This window comes from Pavona decussata, unplaced genomic scaffold (genome assembly GCF_977016875.1).
Source record: "Pavona decussata unplaced genomic scaffold, jaPavDecu1.1 SCAFFOLD_110, whole genome shotgun sequence".
In the NCBI taxonomy this organism is placed as follows: Eukaryota; Metazoa; Cnidaria; class Anthozoa; order Scleractinia; family Agariciidae; genus Pavona; species Pavona decussata.
Genome location: NW_028145524.1, coordinates 1,287,370 through 1,312,862, shown reverse-complemented (window position 1 = coordinate 1,312,862; position 25,493 = coordinate 1,287,370). Strand labels below are relative to the sequence as shown.

Here is a 25,493-nt window from a genome sequence, read left to right as displayed (position 1 = left end):
CAGATAGAAAGCTAAATAATACAGTAAGCGTATAACTAACACAGCTGCGTAAATCAAAGATAATTACCCGGTGCTCTGTCTCTCTGCGTAAACGGCACTAGCGAAATACAAAACTAAACTGTAGGAAAACTAAATCGACGGGTGAAATTAACAACTAAAGCAGAATATAAATTAGCTGAAGCACGCACGTGCACGTGTGCATTTTCGCACGTGATTGCGCGAAACACCCCGCCTTACAAAGCGTGACCAATACTCGATTAGAATAACTAATACTGAAATCGTTCACAGTTAATTGTTCAGAATCCCGCCTCTCTCCTCGTCAGTAGGCACCAGCACTACCAGCCTTTGCACAGGTCGCTGAACGGTTACGTATCCTTGACCTTGGTACTTGTTTACCGGTTCACCTGGTTTAGGGTTCTTGCATTGCACCTCCACTTTTCGCACTTTGCCGTCTTCTCCTGGATGAACCTCAGACACCTTTCCTAATTTCCAGTTGCCTCTGACTTGGTTGGAATCTTGAATCAGTACAACGTCACCCACGATCACGTTGCGTCGCGCTGTATGCCACTTCTGCTGAATGATTAAACTTGGAAATAAGTCTCTGGTCCACGTCCGCCAGAAAGTGTCGACTACACGTTCAACAAATTCGTAGTGATGGTTGGGGTTGCTGGTCTCTCTGAATGGACCACTAGGAACCCTTGGAGTAGATCGACCCAACAGAAGATCATTTGGACACAAGTAAATCCCGTCGTCAGCTGGTGATGTGGAATGCCTGCCAATCGGTCTCTCGTTCACTAAATTCGCAGCCTCATAACACACTGTTTGCAGCTCAGAGAAGGTCATGATACTTTCACCGATGGCAACCGCGATCGCTTTCTTGACTGACTTTACTAGTGCTTCCGAAACACCAGTTTGCCAAGGCGCGTCGGCGGGGACGAATTCCCACTGCATTCCCTTTGTTGCGCCAAATGCGACAAGCTCGTCCCAGTCCCAAGCCCGGGAAACTTTCTGGAGCTCTTCGTTTGCTGCCGTAAGCTGAGTACCATTATCCGAGAGCAACTTTGTTGGATACCCTCTTATTGACACAAATCTGCTCAACACCACTAGGAATTTCTCTTTGCTGTAATCAGGTGCCAAATCCACGTGGACCGCTCTTGTGCCGAGACACTAGAGGATGACGCCGTAAGCCCTCCGATAGTTCGTTTCTTAACTTCGTCTCGAATTTTGAACGGACCAAACAAATCAATCGCAGTGCAACATGCGGGTGCTGGTTTCAGTCTCTCTTGTGGGAGACGCCCCATCACTTGGGTAGCAGTCTTCTTGTCAAGCTTCTTGCACGTCGTGCAGTTGTACTTGATTGACTTCATCAGTTTGTGTAGCCCGATTATCCAGAATCTCGTTCTGATTTTGCTCACAGTGGTTGACACTCCATGGTGTCCTTCTTCGTGTATGTGCTTTGAGTAAAAGCGCGAAAGATCATGTTTGTATGGTAATAGTGGCACTTCGTGATGATTGTAACTCATTTCGAGCCATCTCTCCGCGCGTGCTCCTACGACTATGATTCCATCTCGGCGGTGCTTCGGGCCCAGGCGTTTAAACTTTCCGTTTTTCAGATCATTTTGGATGGACGTTTGGGCTTCTAAGATCCAAAACCTTTCTGCTTTGTTAGTGTCTTCTGGGGTAAGCACTTTAGCTGCATTTCTGAAGCTTGATCGTGGCGCGTTCTCGAACATGGCAAGGACTCTCGCAGTCACCCGGATCAGTTTGTTGTAGTTCGAGTATTTGCTCAAGCCAATCCTGGTTGCTAAGAATTCGTCTTGTTTGGTTCCAACTAACATAACTACTTTGGTGCGTTCGGGGAGCTCTTGTACGTTGCACTCTCTGCTTACTGGCCACTCAGATTCCGGTAACTTGAGAAAATCAGGACCTTTCTGCCATGGGCTGTTGAAATCGATCTCTTTGGGCTTCTTTCCTCGTGTGAGGTAATCTGCAATATTTTGTTCGCTTAAGGTCCAGTACCAATCTTCTGGTCTTGTGCCATCTTGAATTTCTCCGATAGGTATAGCAGTAAATGTGTTGAACCCATAGGATTCCTTCTGAACCATCGCGTGTACAATCTGCGAGTTGACAATGTGGAAGTACTCGGCAAAGTGCTATCTGGACTCTTTTCCACGAGTTGTTTAAGTCGCTTGTTGAGCACTGCTCCGCACAGTTCGATTAGTTCAATGGATATTCTCTTGATCGGAGCAAGACGGTTCTTAGAGATGATTAAGTTGCGGTCAAATCCGCCGCTGGACAACGCCCACCTGACATAAGCGCACGCGCCGTAGGCATCGTTGGATCCGTCACTAAAGATCACTAGGGGCGGATCCCCTACTGCATCTGTGGGCTTGAGACATCTCCCGAACTTGATGTTATTCATGTCAAACAGGTCTGAAAAGATCTTTGTCCAGTCTTCTCTGCACGCTTCCGGCACTGGATAGTCCCAATCCAGCTTTGTCTCGCTCTTCCATAGCTGTCTCATCATGATTTTTGATCTCACGGTGAACGGGCCAGCCAATCCAAGCGGGTCATAAATGCTGTTGATCTGGGAGAGCATCATTCGCTTGGTCAACTTGGCGGGAATCTTTCCTAGCATCTGATGGGGTTCTACGTCTGGTTCGGTATGTAACTTCCTCTTTCTTTCGCTGAAATTCAATTTACCTTTGAAGCAGAATTGGTCCTCGACAGGTCTCCAAAAAGCACCTAGAACTTTCTCCGTGGGCGTATGTGTTTCGTTTGGTATTGCCATTTCATCCTGATTGTCAGGGTTGCCAGTGACAGTCCCCCCTTTGATTTCAAATCCTCCTTTGCTGACTAACTTTTCAACATCGTTCGTGACACTTTGAGCCTTGTCTCTGTCGATGACGCTTTCGAGAATGTCATCCATATAGGTATTGTCTTTGATGATTTTGGCTGCTTGGGGATATTCTTCTTGGTTCATTTCGGCTGTCATTCTTAGAGCTACCGTTGCGATCGTTCTGGAAGGTCTGTCGCCGAACGAAACCCTTTGTATGACATAAGTGTTTGTTTTTTTCTGCTTGTCCATGTCTCGCCAAAGGAAACGATGTGTGTATTGTTCTACTGGTGTGGTTTTCACTGAGTGGTACATCTTCTTTATGTCACCGATTAGCGCTATTTCGTGCTCTCTAAACCACATCAGTACACCCAACAGGCTGTTCAGAAGGTCCGGTCCTTTGGCCCAGTAGTCGTTCAGTACGTGACCCATGTAGTTGGCGCTGCTGTTGAAGACAATTCTTACTGGGGTTGACTTTGAATCTGGCCTCAGAACTTCGTGGTGTGAAATATAATGGATGGGTCCTTTGTAGGTATCCAATTCACTCGTTGTGAGCTTTCGAGCAACGCCCCTGTCCACCATGTCTTGTATTTGTTCTTGCTACACTTAAGCGTGATCGGCGTTTCTGGAAAGTCTTTTCTCGGTGGACATCAGCATCCCAAATGCAGCTCTTCGATTGTCGGGGAGATTAGCTGGATCTTTGATCCATGGGTATTGTGTAACCCATCGGTGTTCAACGTTATCAAATTCAAGGTTTCTTTCAATCAGCTCAAGTTCTCTCTCTTCCCTCAAACTGTTGTTTTTTGCACCAAGCGGACATCTGCCACATTTACATCCTCCGCAGCGAGGTGTACACTCTACTCCTAGGCTCTCAATGCTGTAAAAGTCCTCAATCATGACACCAGCTGACACGTAATGTACGCGGACATCTTGTATGACATGATTTGCGTTCCTTAGGTCTGCATGTGTGCCACCGAGGCATCTTCCGAATCTATTTCTCAACAGAAGTAAATGGTCAGACTTCTGTTCTGGCTCGGGATAGTACCCTGCGTACCCGTATCCTATCAGTACATCTACGGTTCCTGATGGTCTTTTGATGTCATCGAGTGTAACGTCCTTGAAGAGATGAACTACTTTATCCACATTGACGCTTTCAATGTCAGTCGTTATCTTGTCAATTCCGTATACTTCAAATTCGACGATTTGTCCTTGCGAATCGATGAGTGGTAGCAGGTACTTGTGAGAAATAAATCTTTCGCTTGTTCCTCCAACTTTAACAATAGATAGTTCCACTTTTGTGTCATACAAATTTTCAGCTCTGGCTTTGCTGTTAGTGATGAAACATAATGATGCTGCGTTATCCCACATTACATTCGCCCATCCGTTCTTGGTTTTGACGCTTTGCATTGGGAGAAGGCATGTGTCGCTAGGAGTACTAGTGTTGCTGCATGCACTCGCCGTGGCAGAAACATTCGTTTTTTTACTTTCTCCGTGCAATGTTCTGTGATGGGTTCTAGTACAGCCGCTTTCACCACAAACCTTTCTATTCCTACAATTGCGAAGACGATGTCCGATCTTTAAACAAGACCAGCATGCACGTCTTTCTTTGAGCGTGTTCATTCGCTCTTCCCAAGTTTTGGAGAGGTATAGTCTGCATTCACCAGTTTCGTGTTCAGCGTGGTCATGGAACAAGCACTTACTGGTGGCTCTGGTCTCGAAACGCTGGTTGCTCTCTGCGATTTCTCCGGCTACTACTTGAGCAAGGTTGACAGCTTGATGGCCTGAATGACTCTGAGATGTTCGAAGATCCGCTGAATCATATTCGATTGCCCGTTTCTGGTTGAGCAGAAATTTAAGAAGACTCGGAAACTTGTCTTTCTTGTCCACGGAGGTCGTATCGGAGCTGACCAGCTTTGCCCAGTCTCTTCTAATATCTGGCGGGAGCTTCTTCTCAATTATGCTCACAGAGCTGGTAGTTGTTATTTCTTTCTCTAATCCGAGCCTTAACAAATCGCGATAACCGTTATCGACGATGTCGACAAATTCAATGAATCTTCTCTTTTCTCCCTCACTAATGGCTCTCACTCGCTGCACACTATCGATGATCACGTCAGCTACTTTTGCAGGGTCACCATACTTTTCATTCAGACGTCTCCACATTTCTTCGATGTCGTCGCCGACTGCCTTTAAAACGTGTAACGGTTCCTTGCCGAGGCAAGAGCGCAGTGTAAGGGCCTGTGTTGCAGTTTAGGCTCGGCATGACTTGAACTTCAACATCCTTCCGGGAGCGAGGGTACTCTCTAAGATCTCCGTCAAATTTAGGCATCTTGATTTTTTCCAGCCGAAGGCTACTCATTTTCGTTTCTACACTCCGACCACAGGCTTCTGGCTTGGTCTGACTAGCGATAACCAACTCGATCTTGTTAGCAACTTCATTGTATCTTTTATGCACGACTAAAATCCATCCTATCTCGGCTGTTGCCTCTTCTCTACTAAGGAATTCGAAGTACTTGTCGTTGGCGTCTTTGCAGCTAGCCAATGACTCTTCTAACTCTCGCTGAATTTTTCTGAAAGCGGGAATTACTCCTTTTTCGACACTGTAGGCATCCAGCAATTTTTCCGCTTCGTTCACTAGCGTTCTGAACACTGCGTCTGTCGTATTTCGTTTTATAAAGGCTTGATCGATCATTCTTCGGGTTTTCTCGAAATCCTGTTTGGCTACCTCTTGTCGACTAAGTTCTTGTTTTGCCACCATGTCTTTAGTTGTCTTAGCATCGACGTATTGAATTTGTCGCTCCATGGCTTCGCTGAATAATTGCTGTAACTCTGCTATCCACTCTTGGCTCGCTCCCAATTCGCTGTCGTCTAAGAATGTTACGTATACATCATGTTTGGCTTCGACATTCCTCCACGCGTCGTTTAATCCATCGTAGTTTCTTCTGACGACCTCTGTACCTTTATCTTCGTGGATCGACTTCGTTAATTCGGATAACTTTCTTGTGAATCTCCCTTAATTTCGCCGCACTTCTCTGATTCTTGGCGTCTTCGGCAATCATCTCACTTTGATGTGCGTCGGGTTTTAAATGTTTCGCTAGCCGATTTTCAGAACGTATTTAATCCGTTATCAAAGTCATTTCGAAACCTACAACTAAAATACAGATAGAAAGCTAAATAATACAGTAAGCGTATAACTAACACAAGTGCGTCAATCAAAGGTAATTACCCGGTGCTCTGTCTCTGAATCCCCGGGTTATTGACATTAAATCTCATTATTTTTATATAATAATTATTTGTGGAGGGTGGTTATATTATGCAAGCAAATACGTTACCTAAATACGTTAGACACGGCTCTTCCCTCAAAGCATTTAAGATGAGCCTTACACATCATAATAATTTACGTACTTATGACAAAAGTTGCTTCATAGATTGGTGATAACGTAACATCATTATTCCACTACTTTAATAATTGTGCAATTTCTCCTGACGCGTTTTTTTTATATTTATATAACGTTAGTGTTATAAAATAAATATTCTATTCCATACCATTATTTCTTAACAGACATATCGGTTGTTTAGTCATTTCCCAGAGTCAAAATATATTAACCAATATTTTACCACACAGAAACTTCACAGATAATACGCGCATACTTAACTTCGGCCGGGTCATCTAGCAAATCATATCAACTCTATCCTTATATCATATCTCCGATTATTATAAGATACGGCGACTCCAGTAAATTTTCCCCCTATTTGTCAGGTCAAGGCTGCGTTTCAGGGTGACAGCAGTTTTGAAAGCACAACTTTGGTAGGGTTCAGGTAGGTTAAACAAAGTATTGAAAATTCTTTCAAGACTCAATTTTCGCAGTTATTTTGAGAACTAATCAAATAAAACTCGTTCTCTGTTCAACTTCCAGGCAGGGAAGCGTCATTGTTATTTTCGTTCTGAAGTTTAAACAAGGAGTCACTAAAGAACATGCGATATCAGTTTTAAAACATGCTGCTGAAAGGGGGAATCTTGGACCATTAAAAGTCAATGGTTCATCAATAGCAGCAACAGAGAGATATGACTTTAAAAGTACTTCGACGACAACAAGACCGACACCAGGTAATCCCCAGGGAGGGGTACGCAGGTATATTAGTGACAAAAGGGGGGGGGGTGGTGATGGTGAGAAGACCTTTCTGGGGTTTGAAAGTAGCAAATCATCAAGCGGCCGTTCGCTAGCTTTTTCTTTTATTATTTTTTTTAATTAAATTTTTAATTGTGGATTGGTAATATGTAATTTCTACAATGTTGTGAAACGTGATGGAAGCATTGTGGTTAATAGTTGACAAATAAAATTGAGTCTGACAGGTGTAATGACTCACGATAACCACTGCTATGAAATTTCTTGGTGTCACAAGGCGCATTGAAGTATAGCAGAGTATCTTGTCGACAGTGCTTGGGGATCTTGATTGTGAACATATCCTGCAAATAACTGTCCAGGGGAAGGAGCTATGCTTCAATGCGCCTTATGACATAGAAATTTCATAGCCAGAAGTCGGACCTATGACCATCTGGTCTACTGAGCTTCCTGGAGACTCGTAGGTTCATGTGATATAATGTTACAAGCATCCTGGATCCAGTTAGGATTTGAATGTCGATGAGTGTTTTTTGTTTGTCAAAGAAATGTGATGTTATGTTCTAAGCCTGGTAAGACTGTCTTTCCTAAGGTTCGTTTCTCAAATATCCTAGAATTACATTTTGGACTCGACGATTCCTTTTTGTTGTTTTGTTGTTGTTGTTTGCTGTATTTTGGTAATTGATTTGTAGAAGGTTTTACTGCGAACTAGCTCAAATATCTATTGCAAGACCTGGAAAAATATGAAACTAATAAAATGTTTTCTTCAACTTTGGGCACAACATTGCAATTCAGTTAAAATTAATAATTAAATTATTAATCACGGTAAGGTAGTGAATAAATCGGTGAACATTTCAACTTGTTACTCTAGAATGCGCTCTTGTGATATTTTTTCTTTAAAATATTATAGTTCAGGTATCAACTGGATGCTCATGTCACTACGCGATATTCATTGCTGTGGTCGTAATACTTGTCGCAATCAACATTGCCCTCATCATCTACGTCATTTGGCTGAAAAGGAGAGGTATATGTAAAAAACAATTCTGATCATAATTTCTTTGCTTTTCAATATTAACTCCTTCAGACTGAAGTCTTCATTTGGTTAGTTGCTAACAAAAACACAATGGGTTTTTGACACTTAGACCCATTACAAGACGTTCCTTAAAACATTTTTCAGAGTCAGGTCTTAAGATTAAAGTTTGCCGGAGACGAGTTTACTAGTAAAATATTCTGTAGCTAGGAGTAAAGCGGCCATTTTCCGGTTTAAGAAAGGTATTTTTCATTTAAGTATGCTTAAGCTGTGGAACGAATCGTCATTTAATTTATATCAGTGTCGAGTGTCCCCAGTTTGGAATGTGTGAGCAATATTCCCAAAGAATAATAAGCTTAATTTGTACCACTTATAAAGTTAGAAAGGAGGAACCACTTTTATTCGCGTCAGAGGCCTTTGATAAATCTACATTTAAGTGAGAATGAAACGATGATTAATATGAATTATAGAGATGAACTTGAAAGAGACTTATTCAAATACAATTTGATCTCTTGATTTCTAGGAGGAGGGCGGAAAGAGAGGTAAGTTGTCAAGCATATACCCCTTCTGTTAAATTTTACCGCCAACCTAATCAATGACAAGTAGCCAAGAATATTCTGTGGAAAAACATCGTCCCCTAATGATTGCAGGTGTCCTATCATTTTGTGGTCTTTGCATTGTGAGAAAAAAATTCCACTACTATCTGAAACTGTGCTCTAAAGGGGCAATGCCAGCAATTTTAAGTGCCACTTTGAGTATAGCCAAAAAGACAATTGAAACCTTTTTTTCATTCATTATGAATTACAATAATTTTTACTTGGCTCTCCAAGGACAATTTTAGTCCGTTGTCAAAATTCTGTGCCGTTTTGACCAAAACATGCCACAGCAGAATTTCCCCCTAACATGTAGAACAATTATTCCCCTCAACCCTTAATTTAGCCTCTGAACCCTCCCTCCTCGAAACCCTTAAAAGCACTGAAGCTTTGTTAATGAAACACAGAGGGTGTATAAACTACCGTACTGAAAAACTGTTTCCTCTCAAGTCCGCAGAATACAATAATGTTTATAGTAAAGTAAATAGTGCCACTTTTTCTAAAACGCAAAACCTTGGAACCGCCATCTTGTATTCCTTGATTTCTCCATCAAAACGGCCAAAAAATTGTTTCTTGGGTAATCGATCGAAATCACCGAAGAAATACTAAAATGAAAACTCTCGGCCTTTATCAAACAAACACAGTCTTAGAAGGAGAAATAAACAGTGTTCCCAGTTGCTTTAAATCTTTTCTGCATTATTTTCTGTTTATTAGTTCAATTGCAATGTTTTACACTGTGTTTTGGGACCCTTTTGGATTTCACATTCCGGATATATAATAAAAAGTAAGAAGTTATGTTTTTGTTTATGCAGTTTACTTTTTCTATCATTTTATTAAAGAGTATATCAAGAAGAAACCACTGAAGAACGACAAAAAGAGGTATGTTTTTTCAAATACATTTAATTTTTTCCAGAATTTGTCACTGACCTCACTAGCATCAGTGATGTTCTTTTTACAGCTGTGGCCTCAAAATGTTATATTTACTCTTTTGTTTCGTTCGTTAGACTACTGTACAAATGGCGGAACTCGAGCCAAATCCAAGAGAAACAAAGCAGCAAAAGTCTGAAGGTTCTTTTAAAGGCCAATACATGGCATTGGACGAGATGCGCCGGTCACAGACAAGTACCCCACAAGTTAGCCAATACGCACCTTTACATCCATCGACTCTCTCTTGGGAGACTTCCAGGAAAAACGTGGAAATTGAAAAAGTTATTGGTAAAGGCGCTTTTGGTCAGGTTGCCAAGGGAACAGTTGTTGGTCTCCCAGGAAGGCCCCAGAAGACACTAGTGGCCGTGAAAATGTTGAAAGGTGTCCGCTAGCTCTTTAAATAATTGTCTTTTTTGTAACACCCTTTCCAGGGTTAAACATGCATTGAACTGGAGTACTGTATTCACCTCTTCTATTTTTTTGTTTATCTGTTTCGAGTTCTACGTGCTCCTTTTTTCTTTCAGGATAGCAAATTTTTCTATTTCTGTTTATAAGCCTTTTTCATAAATGGCGGCCGATAAATTATTCTTTTGTTTTCATGAAAATTAGCACTACTAGCCTCGTCAGCATGTGCAAAATTTAAAAGAATTTTTACTCTAAAATGAGGTTAGTAGGGCTAATTAACATATATTGAAAAGAATAATAAATCGGCCGCCATTTATGAAAAAGGTCTATACTTTTTAAGCCTGGCTCATCAGCATATTACCTGAAATGACTGATGCTTGTGAAACCTAGCGAGGGTCTTATTAATAGGCTAATAGGACGTGCCGCTGGTTTCACAACTGGACCGACCATAGCGGAATCACCTCTTTAACATAGTTACTACTTTTAGGTCATACATTTTCAACGCGACTGCCTCTTTGAAAATTGAGAGAGCTTGAAACAGTTCGAATGAATGCAATGTGTCTCCGTTTTGTAAATGACTGCCAGTTATAAAGGTTCACATGCTAGGTACACAAACACAAATTTTGCGAGTTGGGTTGGTGCAATTTACATTTAATGGGACATGAAATAGACTATAATGAGGTAAGGGCTCTAAGTCGCCATCGGGACAGTACTCAGGAAAAATCTGATCCAAGAAGTCCCCGGGTTTTGAAACATATGTATCGTGCTTGTAGCCTGTAACCACTCTGCCTATCATAGATGAAGCACTAAAGCAAAAACGATAAATAATATTTGTAATTTTTTAATACCCTTCTTCTTCGCGAAAACTAGTAAATTCTTCATTCGGCATTTTTTAGCTGATGCACCCATGTCAGACAGGAAGGACTTGTTATCAGAACTTGAAGTGATGAAGACTCTTAAACCTCATCCGCACGTTATCAAGCTATTGGGTTGTGTCACTGAATCTGGTAAGGTGTAAACTAAGTAACTAAGTACACTGATTACTTGGCTTCATCTTTAAATTGGTCTTGCTGTTATGTAGATGTATTGGCCAAATTTGTGTGTTGCGTACAAAGAAAAAAATGGCCGAGTGTTTCTCTTTTCGCACTTTAATTTGCTCACATTTTGGCCGTGACAGAGGCCAGCTCCGAGTGTTTACTAACAAAACGTGCAAGAAAAATATTTTCATAGTTGGACATAACAAAATTATTCCAAAAAAAATGTTTATTTTGTGACCTTGGAGACGTTGTTTGAATAAGTACAGGGTGTTTCAAAAGTTCGTGGACACTTTATTTTAATACAAATAAATGATAGTTTTAGAAATCCGATATTAATGAAGGTTTTCCAGTTTTATGTACATTGTTTCCTTTGACCACTGTTGAAACATCAATATCCAGAGTGCCCCCATTGTTCTGTATAACGTTTTTGAGCCGTTGCGGCATGGAACGAGCTAGCTCCCTTAGGCTTGCTAGCGGTATGTTCTGCCAGGCGTTCCGTAACCTTGATTCTACTTCTCCCATCGTCTTAGGGATCGGATCTCTGTATGCAGCTTCGTCGATGATGCTCCATAGGTTTTCAATGGGGTTAAGGTCAGGTGAATTTGCTGGCCACTCATCTTTTTGGATAAAATTCGGGAGGTTTCTCTTGCACCACTGCTGTGTTGCTTTCGCCGTATGAGCTGGTGCGCCATCTTGAACGAGGGTCGCACTGCTATTGTTTTTGAAAAGCTTTCGTTTTACAGGGTCTTCTGTTGTAGATCGTCGGCTGAAAAGAGGCTTCACTTCTCTCTCAAAGATTTTTGTGATGTAATACTCTGCCGTTACAGTCTGTCCTTGCGGGATGAAATGTAGGGAAGTAAGGCCGTGGCCTGTCATGCCACCCCAAACCATCCATTTGGCGCTTCCTTTAAATTGGTACGATGGCGGAACTTGACTCTCCTGTGAACCCCATACGCTATCGTTTTTAGGGTTCGGAAAATGAAAAAGGCCTTTTTAAGGTACTCATCGCTAAAGAGAATTTTCATCTGCTGTAAATTTATGATATTTATAAGCGAATACTAAGCGAGCTGTCCTCTGGTTGTTGCTCAGAAGTGGAAGCTCTTTTTCGTCTTAAAGGTTTATCCTTTTCTTGACATATACCTCCACACTGTTGGTGCAGATCCAGGCAGACCTTTGTTCTTCAGTTGTTTGCTGATTTTTCTTGTAGAATTTCCTCTTTTATACTTTGCTTTTTTCTATAACTTTCTTTGCCGTTCTGTCAAGGACTGATGGTCGACCACTTCTTGGCTTGTCGTAAAACTCTTGTAAACCTTTAATACCACTTCGCTACCCAGCTCTTGCTTTTTTGCAGTATTTTAGCCGTTTCTCGAACAGATACTCCAGATGATCCTAGAATTGCTGCCTGTGCTCTTAAATAGACTGCATTTTTAGGGTTCATAATTAAAAATTATACCAAGACGTGGAAAATCTACAGTATGTAGTTGCTACTGAAAACAGACAAAAATGGCGGGAAAGTACGGAAACACACACGTTACAGATTTGCACCTTTTGGCGGGAAAATATTTATTTCAACGGGGATTTTTATCTGACTCATACAAAAGTTCTGAAAATCGATAAACAATAAGATTTGTTAATATCTGCAAGAAAAATGGAGAGAAATATAAGAAATCTGGATGAAGTATAGACTTTTTAAAATGTCCACGAACTTTTGAAACACCCTGTACACCAATTTGCAGATGGATGTACGAGAAACAACAACAACCAATCATACAAAAATATTCTATTTCCTGTTCTGAGAATCTTCAGGTTTCATCAAACGTTCACAACAACAAACGAGTGTATTTTGTTCACTTAGAGCCATTGCTGGTGTTGATCGAGTATGTTCCGTATGGGGATCTACTAGGTTACCTAAGGAAGAGCCGCGGATTGGATGACACTTATTACAAAGACCCGGATATCAAACCACAAACTAGCCTAACGTCACAGCAACTGATTAAGTTTTCTTGGCAGGTTGCTGATGGGATGAGTTACCTCTCATCAAGATCTGTAAGTGCAAGCACCCTAAGGAATTTTACGTTGCATTTATTGCAAAGCTTGCCTGGCCCCCATTGGCTGAGACTCATGGCCGGTTATAAGATAGTACATCCCTCGGGGTGGCATAACAGTTTCACTGTCCTCCCCCCTCCCCTCCCCTCCCCCCTTCCCTTCTCCTCCACATTTGTTACTGTTGTTTTTGGTGATGTCAGTTTTTGTTTGGGACGTCATATAAACCGTGTTCAGGGGTTATAATTAAAAAGGCTTTGCAATCCTTGAAAAGCTCAAATTCTGAGGTTCAAGAGAAGAATTATGCTATTTGTCGCGCACGTAAAAGGACGCAGAACACCAATGACCATACTATGCATTTGTTCTCCACTTGGAAAAAAAAAACCCGACTACTTTCTATTTTAAAACAAATCCAAAAGCTATTCGTGCTTTGTTGCAGATCATTCACCGAGACCTTGCTGCTCGTAATGTGCTTATCGGAGAAAGAGAAACGTGTAAAGTGACAGACTTTGGAATGGCCAGAGACGTGCAACAAGAAAACATCTATGAAAGAAAGACAAAGGTATTGAAAACAGCCGAAAATAGATAAGGAAGATTGTTATCGTGTTATCAGCTTTAGATCATACAACGAGTTTTGTTGACGTCATTAGAACGGTGTTTTCCAACTGAGTGTCTTAACAACAAAGACATTGTTATTATTCTGGCCAATCACAACAAACGCACACAGTACAATGAATCGATCAGAACTCAAAGCAAATGTATGTAACCGGTGCCAAGCGCGGGAAAACGCGTATGATCAGGTGACGATTGGTTCTGTGTTTTGCTACCCATTGGTTGCAAACGTGGGTTGAGTTTTGCCAACCATCAAAGAGCGTAGAAAGCAAAACAAAGTCAAACGCGATTTACTTTCGACACTCCATTGAATACTATGCATCCTAATTGCAATTTTAGGTTATGAACTCATCAACCAGTAAAAGAGTTTGTGGTAATTAGTTTGAGGATAAAATCACTTCTATAGACCTTTTTCATAAATGGCGGCCGATAAATTATTCTTTTGTTTTCATGAAAATTAGCCCTACTAGCCTCGTCAGCATGTGCAAAATTCAAAGGAATTTTTACTCTGAAATGAGGTGAGTAGGGCTAATTAACATACATTGAAAAGAATAATAAATCGGCCGCCATTTATGAAAAAGATCTATAAGCAAGTGAATTTAAGCCAAAAAACGTTACTTTTTGGCTCGGTCGTTATATTTTCGTCCTTATCAAATTCTAGGGTCGTTTGCCCGTTAAATGGACTGCGTATGAGGCGCTATTATATGGAAAGTACACCACAAAGAGCGACATGTAAGTACGCCTTTAAACACAGACACATCCATGTAAGTGATCTTTAGCCAGTAGAAAAGAATTTGTGATATTTCTAATACGTGAAAATTGATGTTGAATTCGTCCTTTTACTTTCGCTATGTGCTCCATACAAGACACTGTTACAAGTTTCCTCTGATGGCTCTGTTTGGCATCTGGTTATGGTTTAGCACCAGATTAAAGAGCGTGGGTAACAATGTATTTTATCTTAGTCGTTCCATGCTACGAATTTTCGATTATTGGGCTAACCTCAGCCGTCATTTTTAATTCTGGTGGCCATGTGCAATATTACTCATTCAGTCATCCTCGTCATCTACGGTGTGGCACAAGGCTGTATGTAAGATATGAGGGTAGATGTAAGCAGTCAGTCTAATCGTTTCAGATAGAGTCCTTAATTATCATAATTATAAAGAAAAATGGTATTAAATGAAATGACCTATTATATCGTATGTTATTTTCTTTACAGATGGAGCTATGGAGTCCTCCTTTACGAGATATTCACAATCGGTAATTTTAAGTATATAGAAATATTGTATCGCTTTTATTTTTTCCTTCACATTCCTTTCATAGCTGGGTATTTCTATTACATTATTGCTCTAGTCCCCATCTCTTGGCCTTGTGAGACCGATGAAACAAGTACAACACCTACATAATTACAACCATAACAATGAAGCTTAGAATTTGTTGCCTTAAAATTTACGTCATACTATCTGAGCATCCGCCATCTTGGATAAAGCATCTTCGAAAGTAACAAATTCTGTAAATAACGAAAGATTTTGTAGTGAGTTAAAGTGTCAAAATGAAACGAGCGATTAAGGAGGAAAATGGCTTGGTTGGGAAGGAAAAACGCTAAGGTAACCTTTGCCATGCCAGGATCTAATCCAATTCCACTTCAATCCAAGCATACAATTGATACATATTTGAATCAGAAATAGACCTTTCCTTCTAATGATGGCCAAATGATTACATGATTACACCAATGTTTCACGATGGTGGATGATTTGCCGGAAACGGATGTTCTTTTTCCAGGTGGTTCACCGTATCCACGGATGGATGGCAGGAAAATTGCAAACTTACTTCAGCAAGGATACAGGATGCCCAAGCCACAACACGTGGATGATGAATTGTAACTTGAAACGCAATTAACTGTTTGCAGCTTTTGTTATATGTTGAAGATAATTGCTTATAGCACCTTAAGCAAATAAGGCGACGCACTTGAAATTTCGAAGCATTTTCAGGATGAACAACGTTGTATTAAGACCATGCGTTGCAGGCAATCTTATCTTTCTATTGCAAAAGACGAAGTCTTAAAAAAGAAAAAAAAAAGATCCAAATTTGTGAGATCCAAAATCAAACTATAGCAAGGATGTAAGTATTCCTTACTCGAGTGGCAGCCTTGATTTTTGTCATCTTGCCTTTTACGACAGTAAAAATGTGAATGTTTTGACCATACTGTAATGATTTCAATTTTGGAGCTCTACATCCATTTAATCATTGAGCGGTTTGACAAAAATTATTAATGTTAAGGCCAATGTTTTTGCTGACAGGTATAAAATCATGATGATGTGCTGGGAGGAAGAACCCGATGCAAGACCAACATTTGTGGATTTGAGGAACAAACTGAAAAAAATGGATAAGCAAAATAAGGTATGCGTTTTAACCCCCCTCTCCCCGCTCCCAGGAAAGGGAAAAAAATTCTTGATGAGAAGTCTCCAAGAACTTTACTACGATATAGTGGCATGCAACTGACACTACGGATAGGGAAACCTCATTTAAAATGTCTTCTTCGTCCTTGTGTCAGAAATGATGACGAATCTTCTTAGATCTCAACGAGATTTCAAGAAGCATGTTCCGAGGCGACTTCATGACGTGGGTTCAAAATCCTGATTTCGATCATTTGCTTAGTGACTTAAAGTAATCAAAACCTGAAATGATAAGGTCACAGAAAGAAAGAATGTGTTTTCAAAATATAAACAAATCCAACCTAAAGGAGAAGTTAACCGCCACATTTTGGGAGAAGACGGAGGAAAAAACATGGCCGTCATGGTTCAATTAATTCAAAACCATCACTAATCCTTGCTCGACCCTGGTTTCATGTTTTCTAAAACAAAGCTTTTATATCAGCGCATCAAATGATGTTAGCTGCGTTTGCATCAAATATAAAGAGATTTGATAACTCCACAGTTATAGTCTGATGAGAGTGATTGTGAGGTAGCAAACATTTTTTCCTTGTCTTTGCAGAAATACCTCAACATGAACATGTATGACACAAAGTTGTACGCAAACGTTGAAGACCTGGTTGTTTAAAAAAACGGTGCTCATCTGGGACTCTCATGTGCGGAGCTTAGCATCGATTTTGCTGCGATGCAATATTACATAATTTGTCAATGTACCAAAGATCTTGAACTTATATATTCAACGTTGAATTCTTCTATACATTCTCTTTACCCATGTACCAAAGTGGTGGATAGCGTACTTTGCTAACTAAAGGTTTTCCTCAAGTGCTTAGAAGATGCATCTGGGCCGGGCAGAAATCCGGATTTGACAGGGAGCAAAGAAAGAATACGTAAATGGTTTTAAACTGTACCTCCATTTTTACAAAATAAGTTAATGTTTAATTTTAAAAACTTAGTTTAAGAACTTCTTTAAATTAGATTTTATTGTCGCCTATTTTTGTTTTTAAATTATCTGCGCGCCGCCATTTTGGACTCCATGACGTCAAACGGTTGCCAAATTATTATGTACAAAACGGAGAAAAGCGGCAACCGTTGGACGACACAAAATTCAAAATCGCGGGGCGCGGGGAATTAAAAGGTGAAAATGGGCGATAATCTTATTAGTGGTTTCACAGCTCTGAAAATTTAGACACCATTTTTCATCGACTTAAAGCCAATTTGCTGTAAGAGTGGTGGTTCCCTTTAATAGTCTTTGTCCACTATACGAGAATTCAATTCAATACAATGCCAGCTGCATTTAGCCAATGCTTTCAATGCTTTTTAGTAGCTAATGTAAGACCATTGCATTTTAAAGTTGCCACAATATTGTATTTGCTTTTTGTATAAAACGTCGCGACAATAAGTTGGCATCAGCATCCGAAATAACAGGAAAGAAAGGATACAAGAGTTTTTGCTTTTGGACTTTGCGATAAAAGAATTTCACTGTTACAACTGAATTAGTTACGTAGAATTTAGTTCGACATGAACACAATGAACTGATCAGATCAAGCTACAAAACAAAACAAAACGACGCCCTCTCCAATTGTTAACTATTGAGTGGTGTAGTTGCGATTGGTCGCATTCTTGTGCTGCCAATCTGGTTCTCTAATTTAGGTTAGGCTGGACACAATAAGAACGAAATAAAATTGAAATCAAAACCACGCATTTAAGTACAAGCATCAACTTTATTTACGTTGTTAGTTATATAAGAAACGTATTATTTACAAATCGATTGAGACCGAAAACCAGAGGACGACCTCCAACGTATTACCACCCTCTCCTCCAGAAAGAAAAGGAGTTGGAAACTCTCGTTCGAAAGATTCTACAGAAATCCACTGCCGACGCTCTTCTTGTATGGCTTGCCGAAGACACATAAAGAACAGTTGGCCGTACTTTCGGAATCGGATCTTGTGTGATCAGGAGCGGTTGAAGTATGTGGTCAGCAATTTTCTTCCATTTTTAATGTCTCAGCGGGCTCTAAACAGTGAGCTTGTTTCCAGACAATTGCCTGATAGGGAACACGCTTCACGTGTAGTGGCAAGGCATCGCTTGTCAATGGCAGTGCCCCTGGTTTTCCTTTCTTCGAAAACAAAATAACTCGAGACTCGTCGACCGATCCTATGTAATCCATTTTAAATACAAATTTCTCCACTTCTTTCATCTTTCCTTCTGTAAGCTCTCCTTCTCCTATCAAGGAGAGAAGTTTGCGGTGCTGCAGAAATACTTTCCATGCTGATTTTTTTTTAATAGTTGCATTTGAAGGATGTTGTGTCGGGCAGAAGGCAGAAGAGCGGATACAAAACTAGCAGGAAGATTTTCGTAGATAGGCCTGTTGATGAAATACTTTCGCTCAATTTGTGGCTGTTCCAGACAGGCCAGAAGAAGGCATGTTGGGGACATGTGCGACAAGAAGCAACAGAACATCCGTATCTCTTACCGATACAACTATGTCGTCATGGCTGTTGTTGAGGCAATGAAGTATCAGACGTGCATCTGCTTCGTCTTTGGTTGCCTTTAGAGCAGACAGGCTGATAGCCCTTTCGGATGACTGCACTTCCCTTTTATCTACGAATCCTCCAGCAGATACAACAACTTTGTCTGGGGGTGCGTTTTCAAATTTACACTTTTATATTTCTTTGTTTTTTTTATGTAACTTTGTGTACCTGGTAAAAATATGGCATTGTTAGTATTCTTTCTTCTTAGCGAACATTAAATAAATAAATAAATAAATAAATAAATAAATAAATACAGTGATGTGTTGATCTTTTACTCTGGAAAAGCATTTTTTATGAAAGTGATTCAGTGTTTAAATATATAAATAAATAAAGATGATGATGATGATAATGATGATGATGGCCTGACTTGTTATCTGGCAACGGAAAGAAGCTTGACCAGCTGTAAGGGAGAGGGCAACTTCCATGGTCAATAACACGTCGGGTAGGGTGAGTGGATTTTGTGCGTCTTTTTCGTCTCGTTCCAGACTTGAAATCTTCTCGATACCGATCAAATATGACGTATATTCGCTGACAGCGGGATCTAGCCTCAGAAAAGAAAGAAAGCCATCTGCAAAGTCCCCAAACGTTTGAGCACAAGACGGCTCCCCATTGCAGCAACTGATGTAATACCATCTATTAACAGAAATGAGCCACTTTGAAGCTCTTCCTAGTTTTACTTTGGCAATTTATTCTACTTGTAATTATGTCAGATTTCTGCCCAGTTATGAGCCTGCCATTCTTCTCTTCTTAGCCCAGCTTCATAGGCAACGATTAGGCGTTGAACAACACTTATCTCGGCTCTTAAAGTTCTGGACTTGTCCTTCTCTTTGCTGCTCTTTACAACTTGCTTGATGTAAGTTATCGAAACAGGGGAGTTGGAGCGTTATTCTTGTGCATTTCACTTCTGGTGATTCATCTTGCCGCTGTTAAGAAAAAGCCGCCAACCCGTGCTCCACGAATTCGTTCATCTGTTGCTGACCAAGCTCAGCAGACTTGACATTTGTCAGTGACAAGTTCTTTAGTGGAAATGTTACAAAGACAGGTTGGATGTTCTGGTGGCGAAACTATTTTGTACTGCTTGAGGATGGTGAGCGATGAACTTTCATCCTTCTTGTCACGATCTTTCCTTCCAGGAGTAGATTCGTTGTGTGTGCTTAGTCACTGGACTCAAGGACTTGGAGCGAAATTAGGAGGCGTGATCGGAAACACGTGATCTGTTGTCATACTAAAAAGGGAAGCAATCAAATTTATAAAAAAAGCGCTGCTTTGAACCCAGGATAACAGTAAATAGTTTCCTGTTATAATTCGTCCAGTTTAAATTAACATGTTTCTCCTTGTGAAAGAATATTGTGACATTACATGACGTCATATGGTGCCGCAGAAGACGGCAACGTGCTTATTTCCACAATTTACGAAGCCAGAAATAAATTACGAGTGAATTGGCATTACAAGGTCCAAATTTTTTAAAATTTTCTCAGTAGTTCCCCTTTTTCTACATATTTTATTATTGCGATGACGTCATTTTCGATGACATTTTTTTGACGTCATTTTCAGACTGAAGATCGCAAAAAGAACTTTGGTAACAAGCATTTTCGTTTTCAGCACGTCAAATCACTTTAAAAAACTCCTGTTACCAACTTTTACTAAGAAATGCTGCTAGATTTATCTGAGAATGACTTTATCCAAATATCGACTAGTCTACTACACTTTTCAGCTGAATTAGATCTGACTGCCATGGAGCCAGTGCTGGAAATCATTCAGTTTGCATAACATGTTTTAAATTCAGATCCTTTACACTGATTGGGTAAACGACAATGGGTAGGCATCCGTCACCTTGGAGTAGTTTAATAAAGCATTTTCAATCCATTTCTGGTTTATTTCGAATCATACAGCCTTTTCCCCCGCCGCACTCGATCAAGTGTTTCATCCGAAAGAGTGTACTGCCATCTTAATTGCACTTCAACGGGTTCATCTGGTACTCGTTGTATTTTTCTTCTTATACCACTTGCATCAGCAGGGCTATGTTGTGGAGATAGAACAGCCCATGTGATGGAAGCATCTATAACAGAATGATCGTTATGAACTGATTTAAAAAATGTATAATTAATTTATATGTACAACTCAAGGACCCCTCAAAACAGAATTAGACAAGTTCAAGTCAAGTCATGTACAGTACATGATACATAATATATTAATTACATTTATACTACCTTAACGTAGTGCTGGAATAAGTTTAACTTACATTAGTAAGATTAATTTGTAGTAAAAATCTATCAAGTGTGACAAGAAAAGTGTGAATAGTGTCAAAAAAGCCAACGTTTTAATTACATGTAAAATAGTGAGGCTGGTTATTTGTCAAGTTACAATGCACTTGAAGCAGTCTTTGCTGGTGTCAAAACTGTAGTTTTTGTACTTCAGTTACTGCGGACGTTCATGTTGGTTAAGGCCCCAGTAGTTGCCTCTAAGACCTTGAGCCCGTACGTCCCTTGCGTTCATGGGTATTGTGCTAGATAGCATTCGCATGGAGGCTCACCACCCTGTCGCCAAGCTTTCTAGGATAAAAGAGATGCATCAGTCATCCACCTACGGCCGATCCGCATAGCTGGTGGAACTTGATCAAACCCTAATTGGTACATTACAGTTTGCCTGTAAAAATGGTTGTTCTGGGGAGAACCTGAAACTCTCATGCAATTTTTTATTCAATTGTGTTTGAACTCCACACTGAACAAACCCAAATGTATGATTAAGTTGGATTACCCAACGATTGGATTGGTTATGCCGAGATCATGCAGTACATACATGTACAAAAAAAAAAATTGGTGTGAAAATGCGTCTTAAATAGTTCTGGAGTTTTCTGGGAATAGGTTTGATCTTATTGCATTGGTTGCTCACTGTCATAGAACCAGAACTTAGAAAATAGACAATAACGCTTTCGACGTAAGGGACTGACTTTGAATTTACACTTCTAAGCAAAGTCGCCACAGGGACTGTAACCAGGTAGCACTCATTTGCACTGGCTGCGGACGAACTACATTCGTCGAATACCGCATACATGTCGACTGCATTCATCTTTACAGAAGAGTCTTCTATAAAGAAGGGGAAATATCTCTGCTTGGCAATCGACTGCCGTGAAATAACTTACTAAAAACTTTCATTAGTTAGTGTTTCAGAGTCAATGCTTAATCCCAACATTTAAGGACTTAAGCTTAGACATGAACTGAAGCTACATTACAAAATTAAGCTTAAATAATATAAGCTCAGCGATAAGTATTCCTTCAGTACTACCTTTAAAATAAACGGAATCCTTTAGAAAATGCCTCAAAGAAGTGACCAGTTGTATTTTTAGGTCCTAAATGAGAACAGGGTTCATTCTAAGCGAAGTTTTCCCCAAATTCATGAGCATGAAATACCAAAGTCTACCTGAAACGGTCGACGGCAGCACAGTTATCTAATTTTAAACTACAAGCTTAATACCTGTTTCGGGCCAAAACAGGAGGATTTGAAGGAGTAAAGAAGTTAAGTGGACAATCAGTGGCATGGCTGTCTCATTTAAGTCACATCTCTCACAAATACGAGTTCACAACTAGGTTGAAATGCACACGACCGAAAATTTCTAAACAGATATGTGAACCAACAAGGAAGTCATTGGAGCATCCCATGATGCTATAATTATAACAAACAACACCCGCCACGCGGTCGATGAAGAGGGACCAAATAAATTATACAGCATTTTAAAAGATAGGAAAAAAGAAAAACAATTGATATTAATATCAGAGTGCTTCAAAAAAGGTACTGTTATCCAACTAGTTGGTAAATAAGGACAGATGCCAAACCAAAATGGAAGTAGCATTCGATAACATTTGGTCAATATCTGCCCGGAAGGCCTTTAAACATCACTTCAGATTTCCGGATCAGTAATTGCGGTGGAAAACCATGTTCTTGTTAGCGAAATATCTCTTAAAAAATCTCGTACCGTGTGAAATGATAATTATTTTGATGTCGAAGGAATAAAAATGGCGTGTACAGTGCAAAGAAAGAGATAATAAGTTAGGCCAGCTGTCAGGAAGTTCGGAAGCACAAAGCGGGGAGTCATCGATAGTACAGAGTTCCGTTCAGCAAGATTCAGCCCTGCTGAAGATCCACGTGACTTGAATATTAAAGTTAAAAAAATTCGAACTACTTTACTGTACTTATAGCTTGTCTAAATTAAAGTCTACAATTTTTTTTATCTATTTAACAACTCAGATCGACAATCGATAATTTTTCACTTTGCTTAATCTAAGTTACGTGATGCATGCCTTTCTTCGTTGAATGAACGGCTATACATGTAACCGCAGATGAATACAATATTGAAATAGCGTCGCGTAGGGCCTGTCAAAATTAATAGCTCTTTACGTTTTCTGGAAACACGGAGTTCCGTACGCAAATTGTGATCATATTTTATGTTTTAAAATTTAGGTCGAGTAGAACTAAAAAAATATAGAACAATAGGAAACTGAAATGAAAGGAATGTTCCGAGGCCACGAAGACGCAGTTACCAGACATAATATTATCTGGAAACAAAAGACTCGTCAGAAAACCGAGAACTGTGAAAACACGAGTCATATTTTAGTTCTAGTTGGTGAAAAAGCTACTCTATGCTAAAGACGAATTGGGTAATGCTCCGACTCCAGTATATTAAATCGGCTTTTCTAGTTACTGCTGGGCGAAATTGTATCACTATCGATCTCGTTGTTGTTATATTCGTTTGCTGATGTTATTTTGGACAGGGCGGAGGAAACTGTCACATCCTGAATCAGTTGAGGCTGTCGACGGTACAAAACTGAAAGAAAAGGAAAAAGGCACGCCTTTTCCTCACTCGAAATACTTCGAAAATTTAAGAATTTCGTATTTTAATATGAACCTAATGAGGTAGCAACAACTGGGCAAACATTTCTGACAGAAGTTTCAACGCAAACGGGAGTTTTGGCTATCTCTGTGGTAAAAGAAGTCACACTCTTTTATCTACTGTATGTGAAAGGGGAACCATTTCCTTACAAATTGGTATGTACAAAGTCAGTAAAGGATTGAAATTCCCGCGGGGCTTGATCCTGTATGAAAGTATATGGAATATTCCCGGCAGCAGTGCCTAACAGTACTCAGATCTAGGTAATCGTGAATAAAGTTTAAAAAAGAACAAACTTGCATATCAAATTTAAGTACTGAAAATTACGAGTTGCACAATTCCGAAACATTGCCAGTCTGAGACTCCACCTTCATAAAACAAACTCACATCCCAACCGGGGTGGGGAGAATGACTGGAGCCCCTCTTGGGTTTTTCTTTTGTTAAAATTTATCAGAAACAAATAGCATATTGCATTGCGTCTTCAACGAGATAGGCCATGCAGTGGCGGTCATATGTCATATGTTTACAGAACCCGTCCCCTGGGTCCCCTCTCTTTCTCCCTCGATCCTATTTCGAGGGAGGAAGAAGAGAGAACCTTGGGAACGAGGAACACTAACCCTTAAATCCCATATTGGATACATCATCTTCGACTTCCGGTTTCTCTGAAGCTATCAATAAAATTACTAAAACAATAAATATATTAAAAAGTGAGACTAGGTAGTAAAAAAAAAAACCTTCCAAACAATGAATTTAGATGAAAGTCTGAACAAAAGTCGAGTAGGAAGATTATGGCATAATCCTCCAAAGGAGTTCAGGCGAACAATTTTTACTCGAAAATCATTTGAATTTTTACCTTCAAATTGGAAACATTTTTCCGCATGCAAGTCCTTATTATTTTCGTTTTTGTGTGACAGCTTTCGTGATGCTCAAATGACAGTGTGACACTTTACTCCGCAACTTAGGTCAAAGTTTAGATAAATGTGTTTCCGTTTGCAAGACGCGGAAATTGCTTAGCTGATTCAATTTTTAATAGTGCGGCTACAGTTCATGAACCGAATGATATCTACAAGAATATGGTTGGTGGTGTCCTTCTTGCATTTTTCATATTGAATTTGGCGTGTTCAGGTTAGTATGAATCGGATAAATATTCGGAAAACACCGTCAGGACGCTTCTCGCACGAGACTGAAGTGCATGCGACGAGTCTCAGGCTAAAGGCTAAAGCGGTAATTCCGTTAACTTTCTACCCACTCAGTCTATAACGAAGCAATGAAACACGAAGGAACTAATGAGATAGAACTTCTTCATTTTTAACCAATAATGTCTCTCCAGACCAGGCATTATTGCGATCTTTTATAAAAGACACGGATTAAACAGCAGCGCACGTTTGATTTGCTTGGTTTTAGTAAGCTTCAGCTTAGTTTGCCTTTTGCATGTTCAGGATTTCCACTCCATTTCGTTCGTTCTCGCTGAAGATTTACAAGCAAACCGTTGACATAAAGAAGATACCTAAGTTATTAGTCGTTGCATTAAGTTTTGTATCACAGATAACTGACCTTCCAAGTTAATCAGCTGACTGTTCAGAAAAGGATCTCGCTAAAACAGTGTTTAGTATTATGTTACCGTGTCAATGTTATGTGCTGACAATTTTTTAAATGATTTCCCATATCAATCGAATTAAAACCACCCTCTCTTGATGTATTCTTATAATTTTTAAATTGTGTCCAAATTAAGTAGATTTTAACTGCCATGTGGACTTGTTCGCGCGTACTTATTTACCTATCTACCTACTTACTCTCTACAGTGCTGTATGTTTTCAAAATGAAATGTTGTATTGTTTTCAATTTCAATTGAACGAGACGTATAGTTCAGTCGTTCTAGTGTCAGACAGGAACCTTCTTAAAAAATGCGCAGTCGTCCCGTCCTAGTGATGGTGCTGCTTTCCTTCCTTTTGCGCTGCTTTCCGGTACCGCACTTCTAGCGGCATACACCAAGCCTCCTGCATGTGAGGAACAAGAACGATCGCACCTCTGTTGGTGGATGTAACGC

The 25,493-nt window shown here is 40.0% G+C and overlaps 1 protein-coding gene and 1 long non-coding RNA gene across 5 annotated transcripts in view; one reads left to right on the top strand and one right to left on the bottom strand.

Annotated features, from left to right (window-relative positions):
• The window catches only part of LOC146470863 (uncharacterized), a 50,083-nt gene extending 31,333 nt beyond the window's left edge, over nucleotides 1-18,750 (bottom strand). Inside the window, exons 1-3 of one of the 2 annotated variants that reach the window (XR_014866950.1) lie at nucleotides 18,691-18,750; nucleotides 17,760-18,658; nucleotides 16,647-17,663 (exon numbers count right to left, since the gene is read on the bottom strand). This is a non-coding gene — a long non-coding RNA (uncharacterized LOC146470863). Of the gene's footprint in view, nucleotides 1-16,646; nucleotides 17,664-17,759 lie in introns of both variants that reach the window. The other variant, XR_014866949.1, reaches the window with a different exon arrangement.
• The window catches only part of LOC146470861 (fibroblast growth factor receptor 1-like), a 62,557-nt gene that overhangs the window by 25,249 nt on the left and 11,815 nt on the right, over nucleotides 1-25,493 (top strand). For 2 of the 3 annotated variants that reach the window (XM_085121561.1, XM_085121562.1), the window contains exons 6-19: nucleotides 6,594-6,652; nucleotides 6,751-6,941; nucleotides 7,865-7,978; nucleotides 8,508-8,526; nucleotides 9,417-9,456; nucleotides 9,582-9,885; nucleotides 10,806-10,916; nucleotides 12,802-12,992; nucleotides 13,429-13,551; nucleotides 14,263-14,333; nucleotides 14,818-14,858; nucleotides 15,381-15,477; nucleotides 15,899-15,998; nucleotides 16,593-17,731. In XM_085121561.1, the coding sequence (XP_084977687.1) occupies nucleotides 6,594-6,652; nucleotides 6,751-6,941; nucleotides 7,865-7,978; nucleotides 8,508-8,526; nucleotides 9,417-9,456; nucleotides 9,582-9,885; nucleotides 10,806-10,916; nucleotides 12,802-12,992; nucleotides 13,429-13,551; nucleotides 14,263-14,333; nucleotides 14,818-14,858; nucleotides 15,381-15,477; nucleotides 15,899-15,998; nucleotides 16,593-16,658 (1,527 nt within the window). In that variant the 3' untranslated portion in view covers nucleotides 16,659-17,731. Of the gene's footprint in view, nucleotides 1-6,593; nucleotides 6,653-6,750; nucleotides 6,942-7,864; nucleotides 7,979-8,507; nucleotides 8,527-9,416; nucleotides 9,457-9,581; nucleotides 9,886-10,805; nucleotides 10,917-12,801; nucleotides 12,993-13,428; nucleotides 13,552-14,262; nucleotides 14,334-14,817; nucleotides 14,859-15,380; nucleotides 15,478-15,898; nucleotides 15,999-16,592; nucleotides 17,732-25,493 lie in introns of those variants that run through there. The other variant, XM_085121563.1, reaches the window with a different exon arrangement.